At 44.4% G+C, this 19584-nt stretch overlaps 1 protein-coding gene across 1 annotated transcript in view; it reads left to right on the top strand.

The window, feature by feature from the left end:
- ugp2b (UDP-glucose pyrophosphorylase 2b) overlaps positions 1–16696 on the top strand; it is a 58673-nt gene extending 41977 nt beyond the window's left edge. The window contains exons 6-9 of the mRNA XM_072507187.1: positions 3283–3480; positions 4175–4417; positions 11681–11785; positions 16138–16696. Of these exons, the coding sequence (XP_072363288.1) occupies positions 3283–3480; positions 4175–4417; positions 11681–11785; positions 16138–16245 (654 nt within the window). The 3' untranslated portion in view covers positions 16246–16696. The remainder of the gene's footprint in view (positions 1–3282; positions 3481–4174; positions 4418–11680; positions 11786–16137) is intronic.
- The last annotated feature ends 2888 nt before the right edge of the window (positions 16697–19584 follow it).

Here is a 19584-nt window from a genome sequence, read left to right as displayed (position 1 = left end):
TCTCCCTCTCACCTTGAAATTGTGACCCCTTGTAATTGACACCCCCACTCTTGGAAAAAACTTGTTGCTATCCACCCTGTCCATACCTCATAATTTTGTAGCCCTCAATCAGGTCCCCCCTCAACCTCTGTCTTTCCAACGAAAACAATCCTAATCTACTCAACCTTTCTTCATAGCTAGCACCCTCCATACCAGGCAACATGCTGGTGAATCTCCTCTGCACCCTCTCTAAAGCATCCACACCCTTCTGGTAATGTGGCGACCAGAACTGCATGCAGTATTCCAAATGTGGCCTAACCAAAGTCCTATACAACTGTAACATGACCTGCCGACTCTTGTACTCAATACCCTGTCCGATGAAGGCAAGCATGCTGTATGCCTTCTTGACCACTCTACCTGCATTGCCACCTTCAGGGTACAATGGACCTGAACTCCCAGATCTCTCTGTACATCAATTTTCCCCAGGACTCTTCCATTGACCGTATAGTCCGCTCTTGAATTAGATCTTCCAAAATGCATCACCTCGCATTTGCCTGGATTGAACACCATCTGCCATTTCTCTGCCCAACTCTCCAATCTATCTATATTTTGCTGTATTCTCTGACAGTCCTCCTCGCTATCTGCAACTCCACCAATCTTAGTATCATCTGCAAACTTGCTAATCAGACCACCTATACCTTTGTCCAGATCATTTATGTATATCACAAACAACAGTGGTCCGAGCACGGATCCCTGTGGAACACCACTAGTCACCTTTCTCCATTTTGATACACTCCCTTCCACCACTACTCTCTGTCTCCTGTTGCCCAGCCAGTTCTTTATCCATCTAGCTAGTACACCCTGAACCCCATATAACTTCACTTTTTCCATCAACCTGCCATGGAAAACTTTATCGAACGCCTTACTGAAGTCCATGTATGTGACATCTACAGCCCTTCCCTCATCAATTAACTTTGTCACTTCCTCAAAGAATTCTATTAGGTTTGTAAGACATGACCTTCCCTGCACAAAACCATGCTGCCTATCACTGATAAGCCTATTTTCTTCCAAATGTGAATAGACCCTATCCCTCAGTATCTTCTCCAACAGTTTGCCTACCACTGACGTCAAGCTCACAGGTCTATAATTCCCTGGATTATCCCTGCTACCCTTCTTAAACAAAGGGACAACATTAGCAATTCTCCAGTCCTCCAGGACCTCACCCGTGCTCAAGGATGTTGCAAAGATATCTGTTAAGGCCCCAGCTATTTCGTCCCTCGCTTCCCTCAGTAACCTGGGATAGATCCCATCCGGACCTGGGGACTTGTCCACCTTAATGCCTTTTAGAATACCCAAAACGTCCCCCTTTCTTATGCCGACTTGACCTAGAGTATTTAAACATCCATTCCTAGCCTCAACATCCGTCATGTCCCTCTCCTTGGTGAATACCGATGCAAAGTACTCATTAAGTATCTCACCCATTTCCTCTGACTCCACGCATAAATTCCCTCTTGTCTTTGAGTGAGCCAATCCTTTCTCTAGTTACCCTCTTGCTCCTTGTATACGAATAAAGGCGTTGGGATTTTTCTTAACCCTGTTAGCCAAAGATATTTCATGACCCCTTTTAGCCCTCTCTATTACGCGTTTGAAATTTGTCCTTCTTTCCCGATATTTCTCCAAAGCTTCATCAGTTTTAAGTCGCCTAGATCTTATGTATGCTTCCTTTTTCATCTTGGCTAGTCTCACAATTCCACCCGTCATCCATGGTTCCCTAATCTTGCCATTTCTTTCCCTCACTTCCACAGGGACATGTCTGTCCTGCACTCTAATCAACCTTTCCTTAAAAGACTCCCACATTTCAAATGTGGATTTACCCTTAAACAGCTGCTCCCAATCCACATTCCCTAGCTCCAGCCGAATTTTGTTATGCTTGGCCTTTCCCCAATTTAGCACTCTTCCTTTAGGACCACTCCCGTCTTTGTCCATGAGTATTCTAAAACTTACAGAATTGTAATCGCTATTCCCAAAGTAATCACCGATTGAAACTTCAACCACCTGGCCGGGATCATTCCCCAGTATGGCCCCTTCCCGAGTTGGACTATTTACATACTGCTCTAAAAAAACCTCTCCTGGATGCTCCTTAGAAATTCTGCTCCATCTACGCCTCCAACACTACATGAGTCCCGTTCAATGTTGGGGAAGTTAAAATCTCCCATCACGACCACCCTATTGCTCCTACATTTTTCTATAATCTGTCTACATATTTGTACCTCTACTTCACGCTTGCTTTTGGGAGGCTTGTAGTAAAGTCCCAACAATGTTACTGCACCCTTCCTATTTCTTAGCTCTACCCATATTGCCTCAGTGCTCGAATCCTCCATCGTGCCCTTCTTAATCATAGCTGTGATATATTCTCTGACCAGTAATCCAACTCCTCCACCCCTTTTTCCTCCCTCTCTATCTCTCCTGAAGCATCTATACCCTGGGATATTTAGTTGCCAGTCTTGCCCTTCCCTCAACCAAGTCTCAGTAATACCAATTACATCATATTCCCAGGTACTAATCCAAGCCCTAAGTTCATCTGCCTTACCTGCTACACTTCTCGCATTGAAACAAATGCACCTCAGACCACCTGTCCCTTTGCGTTCATCATCTCTTCCCTGTCTACTCTTCCCCTTAGTCACATTGAGTTTATTATCTAGTACCTTACTGGCTTTAGATGCTGCTGCTTTAGAACAATAATTTCTAAATGTATGTTCTTCACTTTGCCATATGACTGACACTGAATTAATAAGTGTTGGAACAATCTTAACTGTTCAGAAATAAGTGAGTGGTAATTTGTTTTCTCAATTATCCAGGATATGTTGCATACAGTCTCCATGATTATTTGATTCATGTTTGTTCCCATTGTACTGAGGTTCACAGATTTAATTTCTTTGTGGAAATTGGTATTTTGTACAATTTGAGGATGAAGGTCAGCACAGGAGCGCAGTGCTTAGCACTGCTGCCGCACAATGCTGAGGACCCAGGTTTGATCCTGGCCCTGGGTCACTGTCCATGTGGAGTCTACACATTCTCCCTGTGTCTGCGTGGGTCCCACCCCTACAACCCAAATTTTGTGCAGGGTAGGTGGATTGGACACGCTAAATTGCCCCTTAATTGGAAAAATAAATTGGGTACTCTAAATTTTTTTTTTTTTAAATAAGAATTTTAGGATGGGAATAATATAATTTTGAAATGTCTGCTTGCTGAGTAAGTGGCAACATGTTTTTGCATTTTAATTCTGATAGTCTTTTTCCGCAGGGAGGTACTCTTATTCAGTATGATGGTAAACTGAGATTGTTGGAAATAGCTCAAGTGCCAAAAGCACATGTTGATGAGTTTAAATCTGTCACCAAGTTCAAGATCTTCAACACAAATAATCTATGGATTTCTCTGGCTGCAATCGAAAGGCTGCAAAAGCAAAATGCTATTAACATGGAAATCATTTTAAACACAAAGGTAATGCAATTTATAAAATATACCTACCAAAATGCAACACCTAAAAGTGAACTTAAATACTTGCATTAATATTACGCCTTATCCCATCTGCATCTTAAATTGGTTTTCACAAGTTAGTTTTGATGTGTTCACAGTAAGATGGTGTTGGCCAATTTATGTTCTGCAATATCCCCAAACAGCAGTTATATCAGTAACTAGTTGAACCTTTTTTGCTCGTTTGGGGAAACCATTTCAATTACTATACACAAACCCCACATCGCTTAAATAGTTCCATGGAATCTTAAACCATTCATTGAAATGAGCAATGACGGTCTAAATTCAGCAATGCCTCCCATTTAAAATTCACATCCTTTTATTCAAACCTCTCCATGGCCTCAACATTCCCTCTCTCTGTGACCTCCTCCAATCCTAAAACCCTCTCTGATATCTGCACTCTTGTATTTACCCCCATTGTTTTCGTCTCACCATTGGTTGCTGTGTCTACAGACCTCTTGATCTTAAGCCCCAGCATTCTCCACCTCACTCGATCTTCCTTAAACCGTTGCATTTAACCAAGCCTTTAATCCTCTGTCTGAAAAGCTCCTCCTTTGATTCAATGTTAATCTTGTCTAATTATGCTCTTGGTGTAGTGGCTGTAGGAAGTTACTTTAACATTTGAGATGTTAAATAAATAAAATTGTTTTTCTTCCAATAGACATTGGATGATGGCCGAAATGTGATTCAACTTGAGACCGCTGTTGGTGCTGCGATTAAGTGCTTTGAAAATGCCCTGGGTATTAATGTGCCACGCAGCCGATTCTTGCCTGTCAAGACCACTTCTGACTTAATGCTAGTGATGTCCAACCTGTACAGCCTTCAAGCAGGATCCCTGACAATGAGTGATAAAAGAGAATTCCGAACTGTGCCTTTGGTCAAGTTGGGCAGTTCCTTTACTAAGGTAATGAGTTCTGCAGATGACATACAGTGGATCATCTATTAGTTTGGTGCCGTTTTAGATCTTCTATCCTGCCAGCTCATGTTACAGATTTAACCTGGTTAAAATCTGGATGCGCTGCAGATATTATATAATTGAAGTGCCAGCTGTTACTTAAGCAGAAGTGAATCTGGAGAATTTTAAACAACAAATAACTTGGTCCTTCCTGTGACGTGATTTGACTTTTAAATGGAGATTCCGGACTGTGGATTTTAATTTCATGTTTCTCAGAGTTTGTTGTGACAAAGTCTTCAATTAAATAGCTCATAAATCAGCTGCCCTCCGCTGTGTTAATGGTGGCATCATGGGAAATGCTGGAAATACTGAACAGGTCAGACAGTATATGAAGAGAGAAACAGAGTTAATGTTTCAGCTCTGCAACCTTGTTGATCCTAACTTTTCCAGATATCTGTGCACAAACACCTTCTAACAGGGGCTACTGGATTGTCATTCATGGACAATCCTGATTAATTGTATTTCCTCGCCTCTTCCCCAAGCACAGAAAACACTGGGATCAGCTGGGAGTGTCCTCTCTACATCCTCAGCTGAGCCAGACTGAGTCAGTAGGAAAGAAAGAATGGGAATTGGCAGGTGGCACTACGTGCCAGTATAAAGCTGGAGCATAATCTTTATACAGACACTGGAGGAGCAGATTTATGCTCTTGCATTCCCTGGATGCAGCAGTCTACAAAAAGAAACCATATCTTTTTTAAAAATATATATTTTATTCTCCTTTTTCACATTTTCTCCCAAATTTACACCCACCAACAATAAACAATAATCAGTAACAAATATGTCAATCCCCATATCAATAACAACGATCCCATCCTCCCACCAAACCCCAAACATTAGCCCGCATGTTCACACAAACAAATGACAAAAAGGAATTAGGGATCACCCATAGTCGCCATTAACACACACCACCCCCCTCCACCCACCCCAACTAATGTTCAATGGTCAGTTCTTGAAAGTGCATAATGAATAATGCCCATGAATTGTAGAACCCCTCCATCCTTCCCCTCAGTTCAAACTTAAAAAGAAACCATATCTTGATGGATTTTGTTTCACAAGGACTGAGTGCATAATGTTCTTTGACCTATATTCCAGTCATTTGATCTAGTTTGCAATGAGGAAATATTGATATGTGGAACAGTCACTATTAAACTGGAGGTCAGTGAAGCAACTGATAACACTGGCAAATTAAGCTGGTTAGCCTCTAACAAGCTGCTGGCGATAGAATGTGTTTCAGTAGCTTATAAACCCCAAATCGTAGGATACTCTGTAACGTGAGACAGTCCACATCATGCCACATGGCTGCCAATGAACTGTAGTATGATGACCAGTATATGACGGCTATTATAAAGGCTGAGATCAGATTCCTCTGTTAATATTTAACTATCACTTTGTAAATTATCAATAGTCTCTTTTGTGTTCGTGGGATGTAAGTGTCACTGGCTAGGCCAACGTTTATTGCCCACCCCTAATTGCCCTTCTGAGCTGCAGCCTTGAATCACTGCAGCCCATGTGGTGTAGGTACACCCATGAGTTTTTTGACTCAGCAACTCTGAAGGAATGGTGATATATTCCAAGTCAGGATGGTGAGTGACTTGAAGGAGAATCGCTGGTAGTGATATTCCCATATGTCTGCCACCCTTGTCCTTTTAAGAGATTGCGAGGTTGGAAGGTGCTGTCAAAGCCTTGGTGAGTTGCTGCATTGTTTCTTGTAGACTGTACATACTGCTGCCACTCTGCACAAGTAGTGGAGGGGCTGAATGTTGAAGTTGGTGGATGGGGTGCCAGTCAAGCAGGCTGCTTTGTCCTGGATGGAGTCCAGCTTCTTGAGTGTTGGAGCTGCACTTATCCAGGTAAGTGGAGAATATTCCACCTCACGCTTGACTTGTGTCTTGTAGATGATGGGGATAGGTTCAGCGATGGTAATGCCATTGAATGTCAGGGAGAGATGGTTAAGTTCACTTCTGTTGGAGAGGGTCATTGACTAGCACTTTATAAAAAAAATTTAAAAAAAAATTCCAATTGGAAGGGGCAATTTGTCATGGCCAATTCACCAACCCTGCACATCTTTGTGTGGAGACTCACACAAACATGGAGAGAATGTGCGAACATCCACACGGACAATGTCCCAGGGTTGGGATTGAACCTAGGTACTTGGAGGCGTGAGGCACCAGTGCTAACCACTGTGCCACCATGCTACCCCATTGCCTGGCACTTGAGGCATGAATGTCGCTTGCCACTTATAAGCCCAGCCTGAATGTTGCCCTGGTCTTGTTGCATATGGACATGACCTACTTCAGTATCTGAGGAGTCGCGAATGGTGCTGAACATTGTGCAATCATCAGTGAACATCCCCACTTCTGATCTTGCGATGGAAGGAAGGTCATTGATGAAGTGGTTGAAGATAATTGGGCCGAGGACACAACCCTGAGGAACCCCTGCAGTGATGTCCTGGGACTGAGATAATTGACCTCCACCCACCACAACCACCTTCCTTCTTTGCCAGGTACATCTCCAGCCAGTGGAGGGTTTTTCCCTGATTCCCATCGATTCGTGTTTTGCTAGGACACCTTGACGCCACACTTGATCAAATGCTGCCTTAATAACCAGGGCAGTCGCACTTGCATCACCTCAAGTTTAGCTCTTTTCTCCATGTTTGAACCAAGGCTGTAATGAGGTCAGGAGCTGAGTAACCCTGGCAGAACCAAACTGAGTGTCAGTGAATAGGTTATTGCTGAGTCAGTGCTGTTTGATAGCGCTGTTGATGGCCCCTTCCATTACTTTCTTGACGATTAAGAGTAAACTGATGGAGTGGTGATTGCCGAGTTATGTTTTGTGTACAGGACATACCTGAGCAATTTTCCACATTGTTGGGTAGATGCCAGTGTTGTAGCTGTACCGAAACAGCTTGGCTAAGGGCTCAGCTAGTCCCGGAGCTCAAGTCTTCAGTACTATTGTGGAATGTTGTCATGACTCCTAGTCTTCAGCCATTAATATTTTTATTCGAACTAGTTTTCATTACAACAAAAACACAGCACATCCTAACTCCGTACTATACCAAAAGTACAGCCATCCATTCCCCCAGTCCCCCTCTCCCCTAACGCCCCATAGAGGAAACAGAACCTTAATAAAAATAAAAAACAACCCCCCCCCCCGACGGTAATCAATTCCCTGAAAAAGGAAACAAAAGGTTGTCACCTTGAGTAGAACACTTCCACCGACCCCCTCATGGTATACTTGATCTTCTCAAGGGGCAAATATTCTATCAGATTTCCCAACCAAGCCGAGGCTTTGGGTGGCACCAGGGACCTCCGCCCAATCAGAACTCTCCTTCAGACTATTAGCGAGGCAAAGGCTAAGATATCTGCCTTCGCCTTGTCTGCAGCACCGGCGAGTCCAATACTCCAAAAATGGCCACCAACCGGCACGGCTCAAGCTGAATGCCCAAAATTCCTAACATTGTATCAAAAAAGTAGACCCAGAAACTAAAAAGCTTGGGGCAAGACCAAAACGTGTAAGTTTTGCTGACCCCGTAGAGCACTGCTCACACCTATCCTACACCCCCGAGAAGAGCACACTCGTATGCGCCCTAGTCAGGTGTGCCCTGTGCACCACCTTGAACTGGATCAGGCTTAACCTCGCACATGAGGTGAAGTTGATCCTGAGAAGAGCCTCGCTCCATACCCCCCGGCCCCTTCTGCCAAAGACCAAACCCAGCTCACCCTCCCACTTCCTCTTTATTTCCTCCAACAATGTCTGCTCCATCATCAACATCTGCCCATTGACATCCAAAATCTTACCCTCCCCTAACTCGGACAAGGACAGACCCTGTCCATAAGTGAAAATACCAGGGGAAATTAAGGAAGCTCCTTGCGTAAAAAAATGAGGTACCTGAATACATTCCCTCCTCAGGAGCTTCCGCCATTTCTTGATATCATGTGGAGTAATTCTAATTGGCTGAAGACTTGAATTTGTAATAACTGGAGACCTCCTGGAAGAAGGTGGATCATCCACTCGACACCTGCCTAAATATTGTTGCACAGATGTGCTGGGCTCCCCCATCATTGAAGAGATGAAGCCTCTTCCTCCAGTGAGTTGTTTAATTGTCCACCACCATTCGCAGCTGAATGTGGCAAGACTACGGAACTTCGATCTGAACCGTTGGTTGTGGGATTGTTTAGCTCTGTCTATCACTTGCTGCTTCTACTATTTGGCATGCAAGTAATCCTTGTGAAGTTGTAGCTTCACCAGGCTGACACCTCATTTTTAGGTGTGCCGGGTGCTGCTCCTGGCGTGCCCTCCTGTACCTTTCATTGACTCAGGGTTGCTGCCCTGGCTTGATGGTAACGGTAGAGTGGGGGATATACGGGTCATGAGGTTAGATTGTGGTCAAGTACAATTCTGCTGCTGCTGATGGCCCAATGCCTCATGGTTGCCCAGTCTTGACTTGCTCGATCTGTTTGAAATCTATTCCATTCAGCAGTGGTAGTGCCACACAACACAACTATGAAAGGTACTTCACAACTTCAATGTGAAGACGGGACATTATCTCCATAAAAACTGTGAAGTAGTCACTCCTACTGATACTGTCATTGACAGATGTATTCGTGATAGGTACATTGGTGAGGATGAGGACAAGTAGGTTTTTCCCTTGTTGGTTCACTCACCACCTGCTGCAGACCCAGTCTAGCAGCTATGACATTTTTAGCACTGCCAGCTCGGTCAGTAGTGAAGTTTCAGAAGACTTCTGACAAAATCCTGCATAAGAGATTGGCGTGTAAAATTAAACCGCATGGGAATAGGGGTAGTGTATTGAGATGGACAGAAAACTGGTTGGCAGACAGGAAAAAAAGAGTAAGAACTAACGGGTCTTTTTCAAATGGGCAGGCAGTGACTAGTGGGGTACCGGAGGGATAGGTGCTAGGAGCCCAGCTAGTCACAATATATATTAATGATTTAGATGAAGGAACTAAATGTAATATCTCCAAATTTGCAGGTGATACTAAGTTGTGTGGGAGGGTGAGTTGAGAGGAGGATGCAGAGATCCTGAAGTGTGATTTAGACAAGTTGAGTGAGTGGGCAAATGAATGGCAGATGCAGCTAATTTGGATAAATGTGAGGTTATCCACTTTGGAAGTAAAAATGAGAAGGCTGACTATTATCTGAATGGTCATAAATTAGGAGAGGGGAATATGCAATAAGATCTGGGTGTCTGCGTACACCAATCACTGAAGGTAAGCTTGGAGATACAGCAGACGGTAAAGAAGGCAAATGGTATGCTGGTTTTCATTGCGAGAGGATTCGAGTACAGGAGCAGGAACGTCTTGCTGCAATTATGTAGGTTCTTGGTGAGACCACACCTAGAATATTGTGTGCCGTTTTGGTCTCCTTATCCGAAGAAGAATGTTCTTGCTATCGAAGGAGTGCAGCGAAGATTTAGCAGACTGATTCCTGGGATGGCAGGACTGCCATGAGGAAAGATTGAATCGGTTTCGATTGTATTTGGTGGAGTTCAGAAGAATGAGGGGGGAATCTCATAGAAACCTTTAAAATTCTAACAGGACTAGACAGGGTAGATGCAAGAAGAATGTTCCCGATGGTGGGGGTGTCCAGAACCAGGGGTAAACCTGTGGAATTTGCTACCACAGGATGTAGTTGAGGCCAAAACATTGTATGTTTTGAAGAATCAGTTAGAAATAGCACTTGGGGTGAAGGGGACCAAAGGATATGGGATTTAGGCTATTCAGTTGGATGATCTGCCATGATAATGAATGGTGCAGGCTCAAAGGGCCAAATAGCCTCCTATTTTCTATGGTGCCAACGAGCCACTCTTGGTGATGGACATTGAGTGCTCTGCCCAGAGCACATGCTGCCATGCTGTGCCCTTGCTTCCCTCAGTGCTGCCTCCAAGTGGTGTTCAACGATATGTGGAAATCAGGACATTCGCGTGCTCATGTTTGACCTGGTGCTCTGAGAGTTCCTGGGATCAACCATCTATGTTGAATTCAAAGCAACTCCCACTCGACTGAATACCATTATGCCACCACATCTGCTGGGTCAGTCCTACTGGTGAGACCGGTCATACCCAGTGATTGTGATGTCTGGTAGCTTATCTGTAAGGTATGATTCCGTGAGTATGACTGTTGGGCTGTTGTTTGGCTAGTCTGTGAGACAGCTCTCCCAATCTTTGCACAAACCCCCAGATGTTAGTAAGGAGAACTTTGCAAGCTGCACAGGGTTGAGTTTGCCAATGCTATGTCCAGACTGTCTGGTTTCATTCCTTTGAGGCTTTTTCGAGGTCTAATGCAAGTGGCTTGTTGTGGGTCTGGAGTCACATGTAGACCGAACCAGGTAAGGACTGCAGATTTCTTCCCTAGAGGACATTAGGGGCCCAGATGGGTTTTTACGACAATCGACAATGTCATGGTTATTGGTGTAGTTTATAATTCTGGATTTATTAAATTCTACCAGCTGCCGTGGTAGGATTTGAACCCATGTCCCCAGAACATTAACCTGGGCCTCTGGATTAACAGTCCAATGACATTATCACTAAATCACTGCCTCACTGCACCCCCTTATTCATCAAGTGTTTCAGTAGATTTTACTTTATCGAGAAAGTAGGAGTATAAAACATAGTCCCATAAATTGGGGTTGCTCCAGGAGGGACTGATTTATAGACTGGTTCTGGAGATGGGTACCAGGTCCGGCGGAGACCAGTGCTAGTCCACCTTGCTGCGGTAATGCCGAGTTCCTCATGGAGAGGGTTTATAGCCCCACAGTGTGTTCGCTGCCATATAGAACACCATCAGCAAACTATATGGCATAAATAGTCTGTCCGCTCTCTTGGCCATAACAATGAGGAACATTACTGAACCGTCACATTATGAAAATGGAAATTTTATTTGACTCAAATCTATAGATTGAGAACTGAGAATAGTTTAAACAATCTCCTAAAATGATAGTGTCTGGAGAGGCCGTCGTCATCTGAAAATATTATTTTTGCTTAAATTATTAGATTCAATTTTTAGTTTCTAAAATTTGAATTATCAAGTGTAGACTAGTCTTGTGTCCAAGGAAGAAGTACTGTACAATATTTGTTTAAAAAGTATCGGGTATTGCACTTAATTACAAGGTTGGGTCTTACATTTTGTCACGTAAGTAAAAGCTGATACATGAAGGCAGGGAAAACAAAGGCTGTTGTTTTTTTTTATCCAGGTGCAGGATTACCTGAAGAGGTTGGAGAGTATACCAGATATACTGGAATTGGATCACCTTACTGTTTCAGGCGATGTTACTTTTGGGAAGCAAGTTATATTGAAGGTTGGTAAAGGGCTGTATTGTATTAGGACTTTTGTAAAGGATGTGCTTAATTCCTTTAAATTACAGAATTGCTTAATCTATATCATAACCCAAAACTGTGACTGCAATGTTCACAAAAATAAAATCTAGGCAGTCTTGCAGTTGATTGGATATTGCCAAATCAATTTTCCTTCCATTAGGAGATAAAGTAATTTGACCTCCTCTGATTTAATTTAAAAAAGCTAGAGTGACATGGGAATTTAGACAGGTAAACACTATAGATATCAACTTATAAATTGACTTTAGAAGCCTTGATGTCCCTTCAAAAAAAAGCCATTTACTTAAACACAGAGTATAAAAGTGAACCACTGGCATTAGCGATCACCATTTTGAAATGGTGATCACAGAACCACCGAGCAGAAACTTATAGCCAAGTTCCGCACACATGATTATGGCCTCAACCGGGACCTTGGATTCATGTTGCATTACATTCACCCCCCACCATCTGGCCTGGGCTTGTGAAATCCTACCGACTGTCCTGACTTGAGACAATTCACACCTCTTTAACCTGCTCCATCTGGACTTGTAAAGACTTAATTACTTGCAAGGATTTGCATTCAAAGTATCGTCTTGCATTTTTGACTTTGTCTATATACATGTTTCTGGAACTCACCTCTTCGTTCAATAATAATAATCACTTATTATCGCAAGTAGGCTTCAATTAAGTTACTGTGAAAAGCCCCTAGTCGCCACATTCCGGCACCTATTCGGGAAGGCCGGGACAGGAATTGAACCCGCGCTGCTGGCCTTGTTCTGCATTCCAAGCCAGCTCTTTAGCCCAGTGTGCTAAACCAGCCCCGAGCTTCCTCACCTGAGGAAGGAGCAGTGCTCCGAAAGCTAGTGATTTGAAACAAACCTGTTGTACTTTAACCTGGTGTTGTAAGATTTCTTACTGTGCTCACCCCTGTCCACCGCCAGCATCTCCACATCATGACCATTTTGAAATGTCACTGGCATCTGGCTAGGCCAGCACTTATTGCCCATCCCTAATTACCCTTGAGAAGGTGTGGTGAGCTTTTTAAACTCCCATTCATATTTGCAATTGCTTGTTGATCCCTTGCACCCAAAGAAAAACATACATTTGTTGGGTGAAATATTGAAGCCCACAACAAATGCATCCAGTCACAATAATCTTATATACACCATGCTCAGTAATGTGTGTTTTATGCCAGTGTTTTTCAAACTTTATTTCCCGGGCCTCACTTTTGCCAACCTTCATGACATGCGCTTAACATGACAGTTAACTTTTAATGCGGAAAGAGAGCCAGCTTGGTCCTCACGATCTCACTTGAATCAGGTTCAGAAGGACAGGGCAATGCATATCAGGTGCAGACTTCAGCCAGTTCCTTTGTGCCATTTCACCTTTATGAAAACAAAAAATTTATCCTCGCACATGTAGGTCGTTGTGAAGGGCAATAGCAACAAAATGCTTGTTACTTCACACTGGCTACCCCTGGGTGATGCTACCCCTGGGTGATGCTACCCCTGGGTGATGCTACCCCTGGGTGATGCTACCCCTGGGTGATGCTACCCCTGGGTGATGCTACCCCTGGGTGATGCTACCCCTGGGTGATGCTACCCCTGGGTGATGCTACCCCTGGGTGATGCTACCCCTGGGTGATGCTACCCCTGGGTGATGCTACCCCTGGGTGATGCTACCCCTGGGTGATGCTACCCCTGGGTGATGCTACCCCTGGGTGATGCTACCCCTGGGTGATGCTACCCCTGGGTGATGCTACCCCTGGGTGATGCTACCCCTGGGTGATGCTACCCCTGGGTGATGCTACCCCTGGGTGATGCTACCCCTGGGTGATGCTACCCCTGGGTGATGCTACCCCTGGGTGATGCTACCCCTGGGTGATGCTACCCCTGGGTGATGCTACCCCTGGGTGATGCTACCCCTGGGTGATGCTACCCCTGGGTGATGCTACCCCTGGGTGATGCTACCCCAGAATGCTGACAGCCTCATGGGCTTTTGCCATGTTTTTAATAAGTCAGAGGTCAGCTACAGCAGCATAGTCTTTTTTTTAAAAAAATGTTTATTTTCAACAAAATTTTCAACCATACAACCCCCCCCCCCCCCCCCCCCCCCCCCCCCGGGAACAGAAAAAAAAAGACGCATAGCAAGACATAAATATATCAATTCAACATAATACAGAACTTTGTACATTGGATTCCTCCCGCACATATCGACTTTCCCAAACGTTTATGTATTTTCTTTCTCAAGTGCCCCTAGGAAAAAACCCTTCCCCGTCCACCCTTCTTCACCCCCCCCGAAAGAGATGTCCCTCCCTCCTCTTCCCCCCTGGGTAGCTGCTGCTGCTGACCGAACTTCATCTAACGAGATAGTCTAGGAACGGTTGCCACCGCCTTGAGAACCCCTGCACAGACCCTCTCAAGGCAAACTTTATCCTCTCCAGCTTGATAAACCCTGCCATGTCATTTATCCAGGCTTCCACACTGGGAGGCTTCGCATCTTTCCACACTAACAAGGTCCTCCGCCGGGCTACCAGGAACGCAAAGGCCAGGATACCGGCCTCTTTTGCCTCCTGCACTCCCGGCTCGTCCGCCACTCCAAATAGTGCCAGCCCCCAACTTGGCTTGACCTGGACTTTCACCACCTTAGATATAGTTCTCGCAACACCCCTCCAGAACCCATCCAGTGCCGGGCACGACCAGAACATATGGGTGTGGTTCGCCGGGCTTCCTGAGCACCTCCCACATATGTCCTCCACCCCAAAGAACCTACTCAGCCTCGCCCCCGTCATATGCGCTCTGTGAATAACCTTAAACTGTATCAGGCTAAGCCTGGCACATGAGGAAGAAGAATTAACCCTACTCAGGGCATCAGCCCACAGACCCTCTTCAATCTCCTCCCCCAGCTCCTCCTCCCATTTACCCTTCAGCTCCTCTACCAAAGCCTCCCCCTCTTTCATCTCCTGGTATACCGCCGACACCTTGCCTTCTCCAACCCATACGCCCAAAATCACCCTGTCTTGAATCCCCTGTGCCGGGAGCAACGGAAATTCCCTCACCTGTCGCCTCACAAACGCCCTCGCTTGCATGTACCTGAAAGCGTTTCCCGGGGGAGCAGCGTAGTCTTTTAATTTGGAGTCAGCTGTAAGTTAAAAACAGACTCTGGGGTCTCCACCTCAAAATGAATTTTTCACTACAACTTTTCTTTCAAAATCTGAAACTTCTCTCATTTACCAGTACTTCTCTGAATATAACACATGGCCATCCTTATTTGCATTGGCACAATCGACAAAACCATACCAAGAAATCATCTTTATACCGCTTTGTTCCCAAGTTAATTTTCTTTTTTGTCGGCTGTTAACCAGATTCCCTGGAGCTCTCTACTGAGCTAACACTACCGCTGCTCTTCCCTGCCCCGACACTGCTGAGCAGCTCTTTTCAGCAGATTGAGATGAGAGACACGTCCTATAAGTCAGCTGTCTATTTGAGTCTCTCGCTGTCTCTTACTTTTAAGAAAACTAGCCCTCGTCACAGTCCTCTTGCCAGCAGCAGCTGGAAAATGGAAGCAACTCTGCTCCGTGATTTGGTGGCAAAAGCACGTACCTGCAGAGGGTGCTGGACGTTAGGTGTACATGCAGTGCACGATCAGGACTTCCCGTGGGAACGGCACGACCGATCGCTCTGCGACCCTCCCGAGGCTCACCCGCGGGTCACGACCCACATTTTGAAAACCCCCTTGCTTTATGCTATGTTTCTTATGTACAATTTGTTCACTAATACTCATTTATTAGGTATTTCTCGAAGTCCCTTTCGAAATCTCAAAACATCCTAGGTGCTTTTTGAAGCAAAGTCACAGTTGACATGTAGGAAATGCAGCAGCCAATTTGTGCACAGCAAGATCCTACAACAGCAATGAAATAATGTCAGTCAATCTCTCTCGTTATTTTCAATGAGATAATTACGGAGGCGAATTCCCTTCTGTTTGAATAGTGCAATGGGATCTTTTATATATGTACCAGAGAGGCAAGTTGGGGTCTTGGATGTGACTTTTATGAAAGAACTAGAATATATGAATGACGATTTAGTACAGACTATTAGATGTATAGTAACACATCTGAGAATTTTCTGGGCACCATAAGACAAACTCACAACCTGCTACATTGCTACACTGGCAGCGAGGTGAGGAAAAAAGGGTCATTCTGCAGATTCAAAAAATGCTTTTGGGACATTTTCAAGGGAATCATTTTTCTATTAATTTATATTACAACTAAGATACTTGGAATTACTTGATCTTTATCTTGATGTGCATCAACAATTAAACTTTTTTTTGTGTTTAGGGAACGGTTATAATTATAGCAAATCATGGGGATAGAATCGACATACCTCCAGGTGCCGTACTTGAAAATAAGATTGTTTCGGGCAATCTGAGGATCCTGGATCACTAGAAGAAATATTTGTAACTCTAACTGTAACTCTAACCTGTTGAAAGTGCTTTATTTTATCATGTGATGGGCTGCACAGTAATGTGTGCTTCATACATAATTTTATGTGCATTAAGCTGCTTAAGAGTATGTGTTAAATTTGGGTGTAAGGCTTGCTTCTTCCATGTAGCTGTTTTCAACATTGCTTACCGTGTTAAAATTGCACTTGGCAGCTTTTTGTGGAGATTTTAAAACGTCCTACAGAAAATTAGTACATGCATTTATATACCCAATATTTAAATGAGGTTCCAATTTTGTTCTTCCAACAAGACCATAAATTCAACCTAGTTCTTAAAATAATTCAACCTTCAACCTTGTGATACATTGTGTTCAGCAAAAGGTTCTACGTTCCAAGCTCGTGCTTACTTTACACTTACACTGAGTCTTTGAACTGTAATAAAGTGCAATGTAAAAACTGGTCTTTGCTGTTCTGTTTGCGGTTTTGCTACTTGCTTATTTTCAGACTGGCTGATTGACATGGTTGTTGCACCAGCCACCTGAAGTAGGCTTTTCAGCCAGAGCATTACAGCAGTGTGCAGATAGTTTACTGGAAGAGTTTATTTTCTCAACACCTTCCCCCATAACTGGTGAAAGCCACTGTTGGTTGTATGTGGAGTTAGGGCAGATACCTACTGTTGCATGACACTTTTATTCTGCCATTAATTTTATAAATTCAGTTCGGTGAAGGTGAAAATTTTAAAATGGTCTTATTCTCTGGGTTGACCTGCTATATTCTCACTTGTGCTGAATTGACAGGCTTCCTACACAAAAGGCAGTCTTCAATTCTGCATTGCGACCTCTGTGCTAACTTTCCTGACTTTAAGTAAACTGAAATGAGAGCCATCAAAGCCTTGGATTGGTGCTTGTCATAAGCTGAAGCACATATTCTAAGCTGAATATAGCATGGAGACTGTATGGTCCGAGCTGCTGCACCTCAAATGAGAAAGCAAAAGCTCATCCATACTAAGATTGATGTGGTGTGCTCCGTACTAAGAATTTGAATGGACTAGAGTGGTAGAGATTAACACATGGGTTCTGATGCCTACACACAATCAGCCAGGGTCTGATTCCTATCTAGTAATACGTGCAAGAAGGACGCACATGGATGTTGGGGAAGGAGAGAATTGGGGTAGCCTCACTGATTTTCTCCCCGATGTAGTCAACTACCAACTTTCACTACCCAAGACTTCACAGGCAGTGCTTAAGCTGATGCTATCTGGAATGAGATTCCAAACACCGGCTTTAACCTGCTCGAATGTCTCAACTGAAGACCCAGGATTACATGGGGGGCAGCAATATTGAAAATTCCTTAGATGTAGATGCTAGGATGGCAAAAGCTTTTGTCCAGCAGATACTAAGCTAAAGTCTGAGATCTGAATTAGCTGTACTTACACTGAGTGAGTAGGTTCAAAAATTGAGATTAAATATTGAAGAACCCTATCATTTTAAAATTCTAATACAATTCTGATAAATTATATTTAGGAACAATAAGCCCCTCTAACCTGTTTCACCATTCAACGAGATCATGGCTGATCTGTGCCCTAACTCCAAATACCTGCCTTTGGCCCATATCTCTTAAATTGTTGTTACGCAAAGATATTATCTATTTCAGATTTAAAATTAACAACTGATCTGGCATCAATTACTGTTTGTGGGAGAGAGTACCAAACCTCTACCACCCTTTGAGTGAAGAAGTGTTTCCTAACATCTCTCCTGAATGGTCTAGACCTAAATTATAGACTATGACCCCTAGTTCTAGAATCACCAACCAGTGCAATCAGTTTCTTTATCTACCTTGTTTATCTTGAAGACTTTGATCACATCACCCTTTAACCTTCTAAGTTCTAGAGAAAACATGCCTAATTTGTATAATCCTCAATTTAATTTCCCCCTCTAGACCCGGTATCATTCTTGTAAACCTATATTGCACTCCCTCCAAGGCCAAAATATGCTTCCTAAGATGTGGTGCCCAGATCTGCTTACAGTACTCCCAAGTGGGGTCTAACTAGGGTTTTGTAAAGCTGAGCATAACCTCTGTGTCCTTATATTCCAGTTTGTTAGATATAAAGTCCAGCATTCCATTAGCCACCTTGATTACTTTCTGCATTTGTTCATGGCATTTTAAATATATTTTTTTGAAATAATTTTTATTAAACGTTTTCATAAAATATCAATAACAAAATGAGAAAGAAAAAAGAACCCGAACCCAACACGGTTAAGTACAAAACAAAAAAAGCAACCCCCCAACCACCCCCCCCCCCCCCCCCCCCCCCCGTACATAAATAATAAATTAACATTAACACCCCGACTTAACACAACAGGTGTATACACCCCCCTCAGACCCTCCAGTGTAAATAACATAATCAAAAATAAAGTAACCCCCCCCCCCCCACCACCGAGCTGCTGCTGCCATTGACCAATGTCTATCGTTCTGCCAGAAAGTCTAAGAACGGTTGCCACCGCCGAAAGAACCCTTGTACCGACCCTCTCAAGGCGAATTTCACCCTCCAATTTAATGAACCCTGCCATATCGCTGATCCAGGATTCCACGCTTGGGGGCCTCGCATCTTTCCACTGAAGGAGAATCCTTCGCCGGGCTACCAGGGGCGCAAAGGCCAGAATTCCGGCCTCTTTCGCCTCCTGCACTCCCAGCTCCTCTGCCACCCCAAATATTGCGAGCCCCCAGCCCGGTTTGACCCTGGATCCTGCCACCCTCGACACCATCCTCGCTACGCCCTTCCAAAATTCCTCCAGCACTGGGCATGCCCAGAACATATGGGTGTGATTTGCTGGGCTCCCTGAGCACCTAACACACCTGTCCTCACCCCCAAAGAACCGGCTCATCCTTGTCCCGGTCATGTGTGCCCTGTGCAGCACCTTAAACTGTATGAGGCTGAGCCTCGTGCATGAAGAGGAAGAGTTCACCCTCCCTAGGGCATCTGCCTACGTCCCCTCTTCGATCTCCTCTCCCAACTCCTCCTCCCACTTACCTTTCAACTCCACCACCGAGGCCTCCGCCTCATCCTGCATCATATGGTAAGTTTCCGAGATCTCTTCCCCCCCCCCGAGAGCACCCTGTCCTGTACTGTGTGGCAGTAGCCGTGGGAATTCCACCACCTGCCGGTTGGCAAACGCCCTTACCTGTAAGTGCCTGAAGGTGTTCCCCGGGGGTAGCCCGTACTTCTCTCCAGCTCACTAACTTCCCGTCCACAAACAGGTCCGCCAACTTTCGTATCCCTGCCCTGTGCCACCCCAAAAACCCTCCACCTATTCTTCCTGGGGCGAACCTGTGGTTCCCCCGTA

The sequence above is a fragment of the Scyliorhinus torazame genome, chromosome 1, assembly GCF_047496885.1.
Source record: "Scyliorhinus torazame isolate Kashiwa2021f chromosome 1, sScyTor2.1, whole genome shotgun sequence".
In the NCBI taxonomy this organism is placed as follows: Eukaryota; Metazoa; Chordata; class Chondrichthyes; order Carcharhiniformes; family Scyliorhinidae; genus Scyliorhinus; species Scyliorhinus torazame.
Note: the sequence above shows the minus strand (reverse complement) of the source record. Positions and strands in the feature narration are given on the sequence as shown.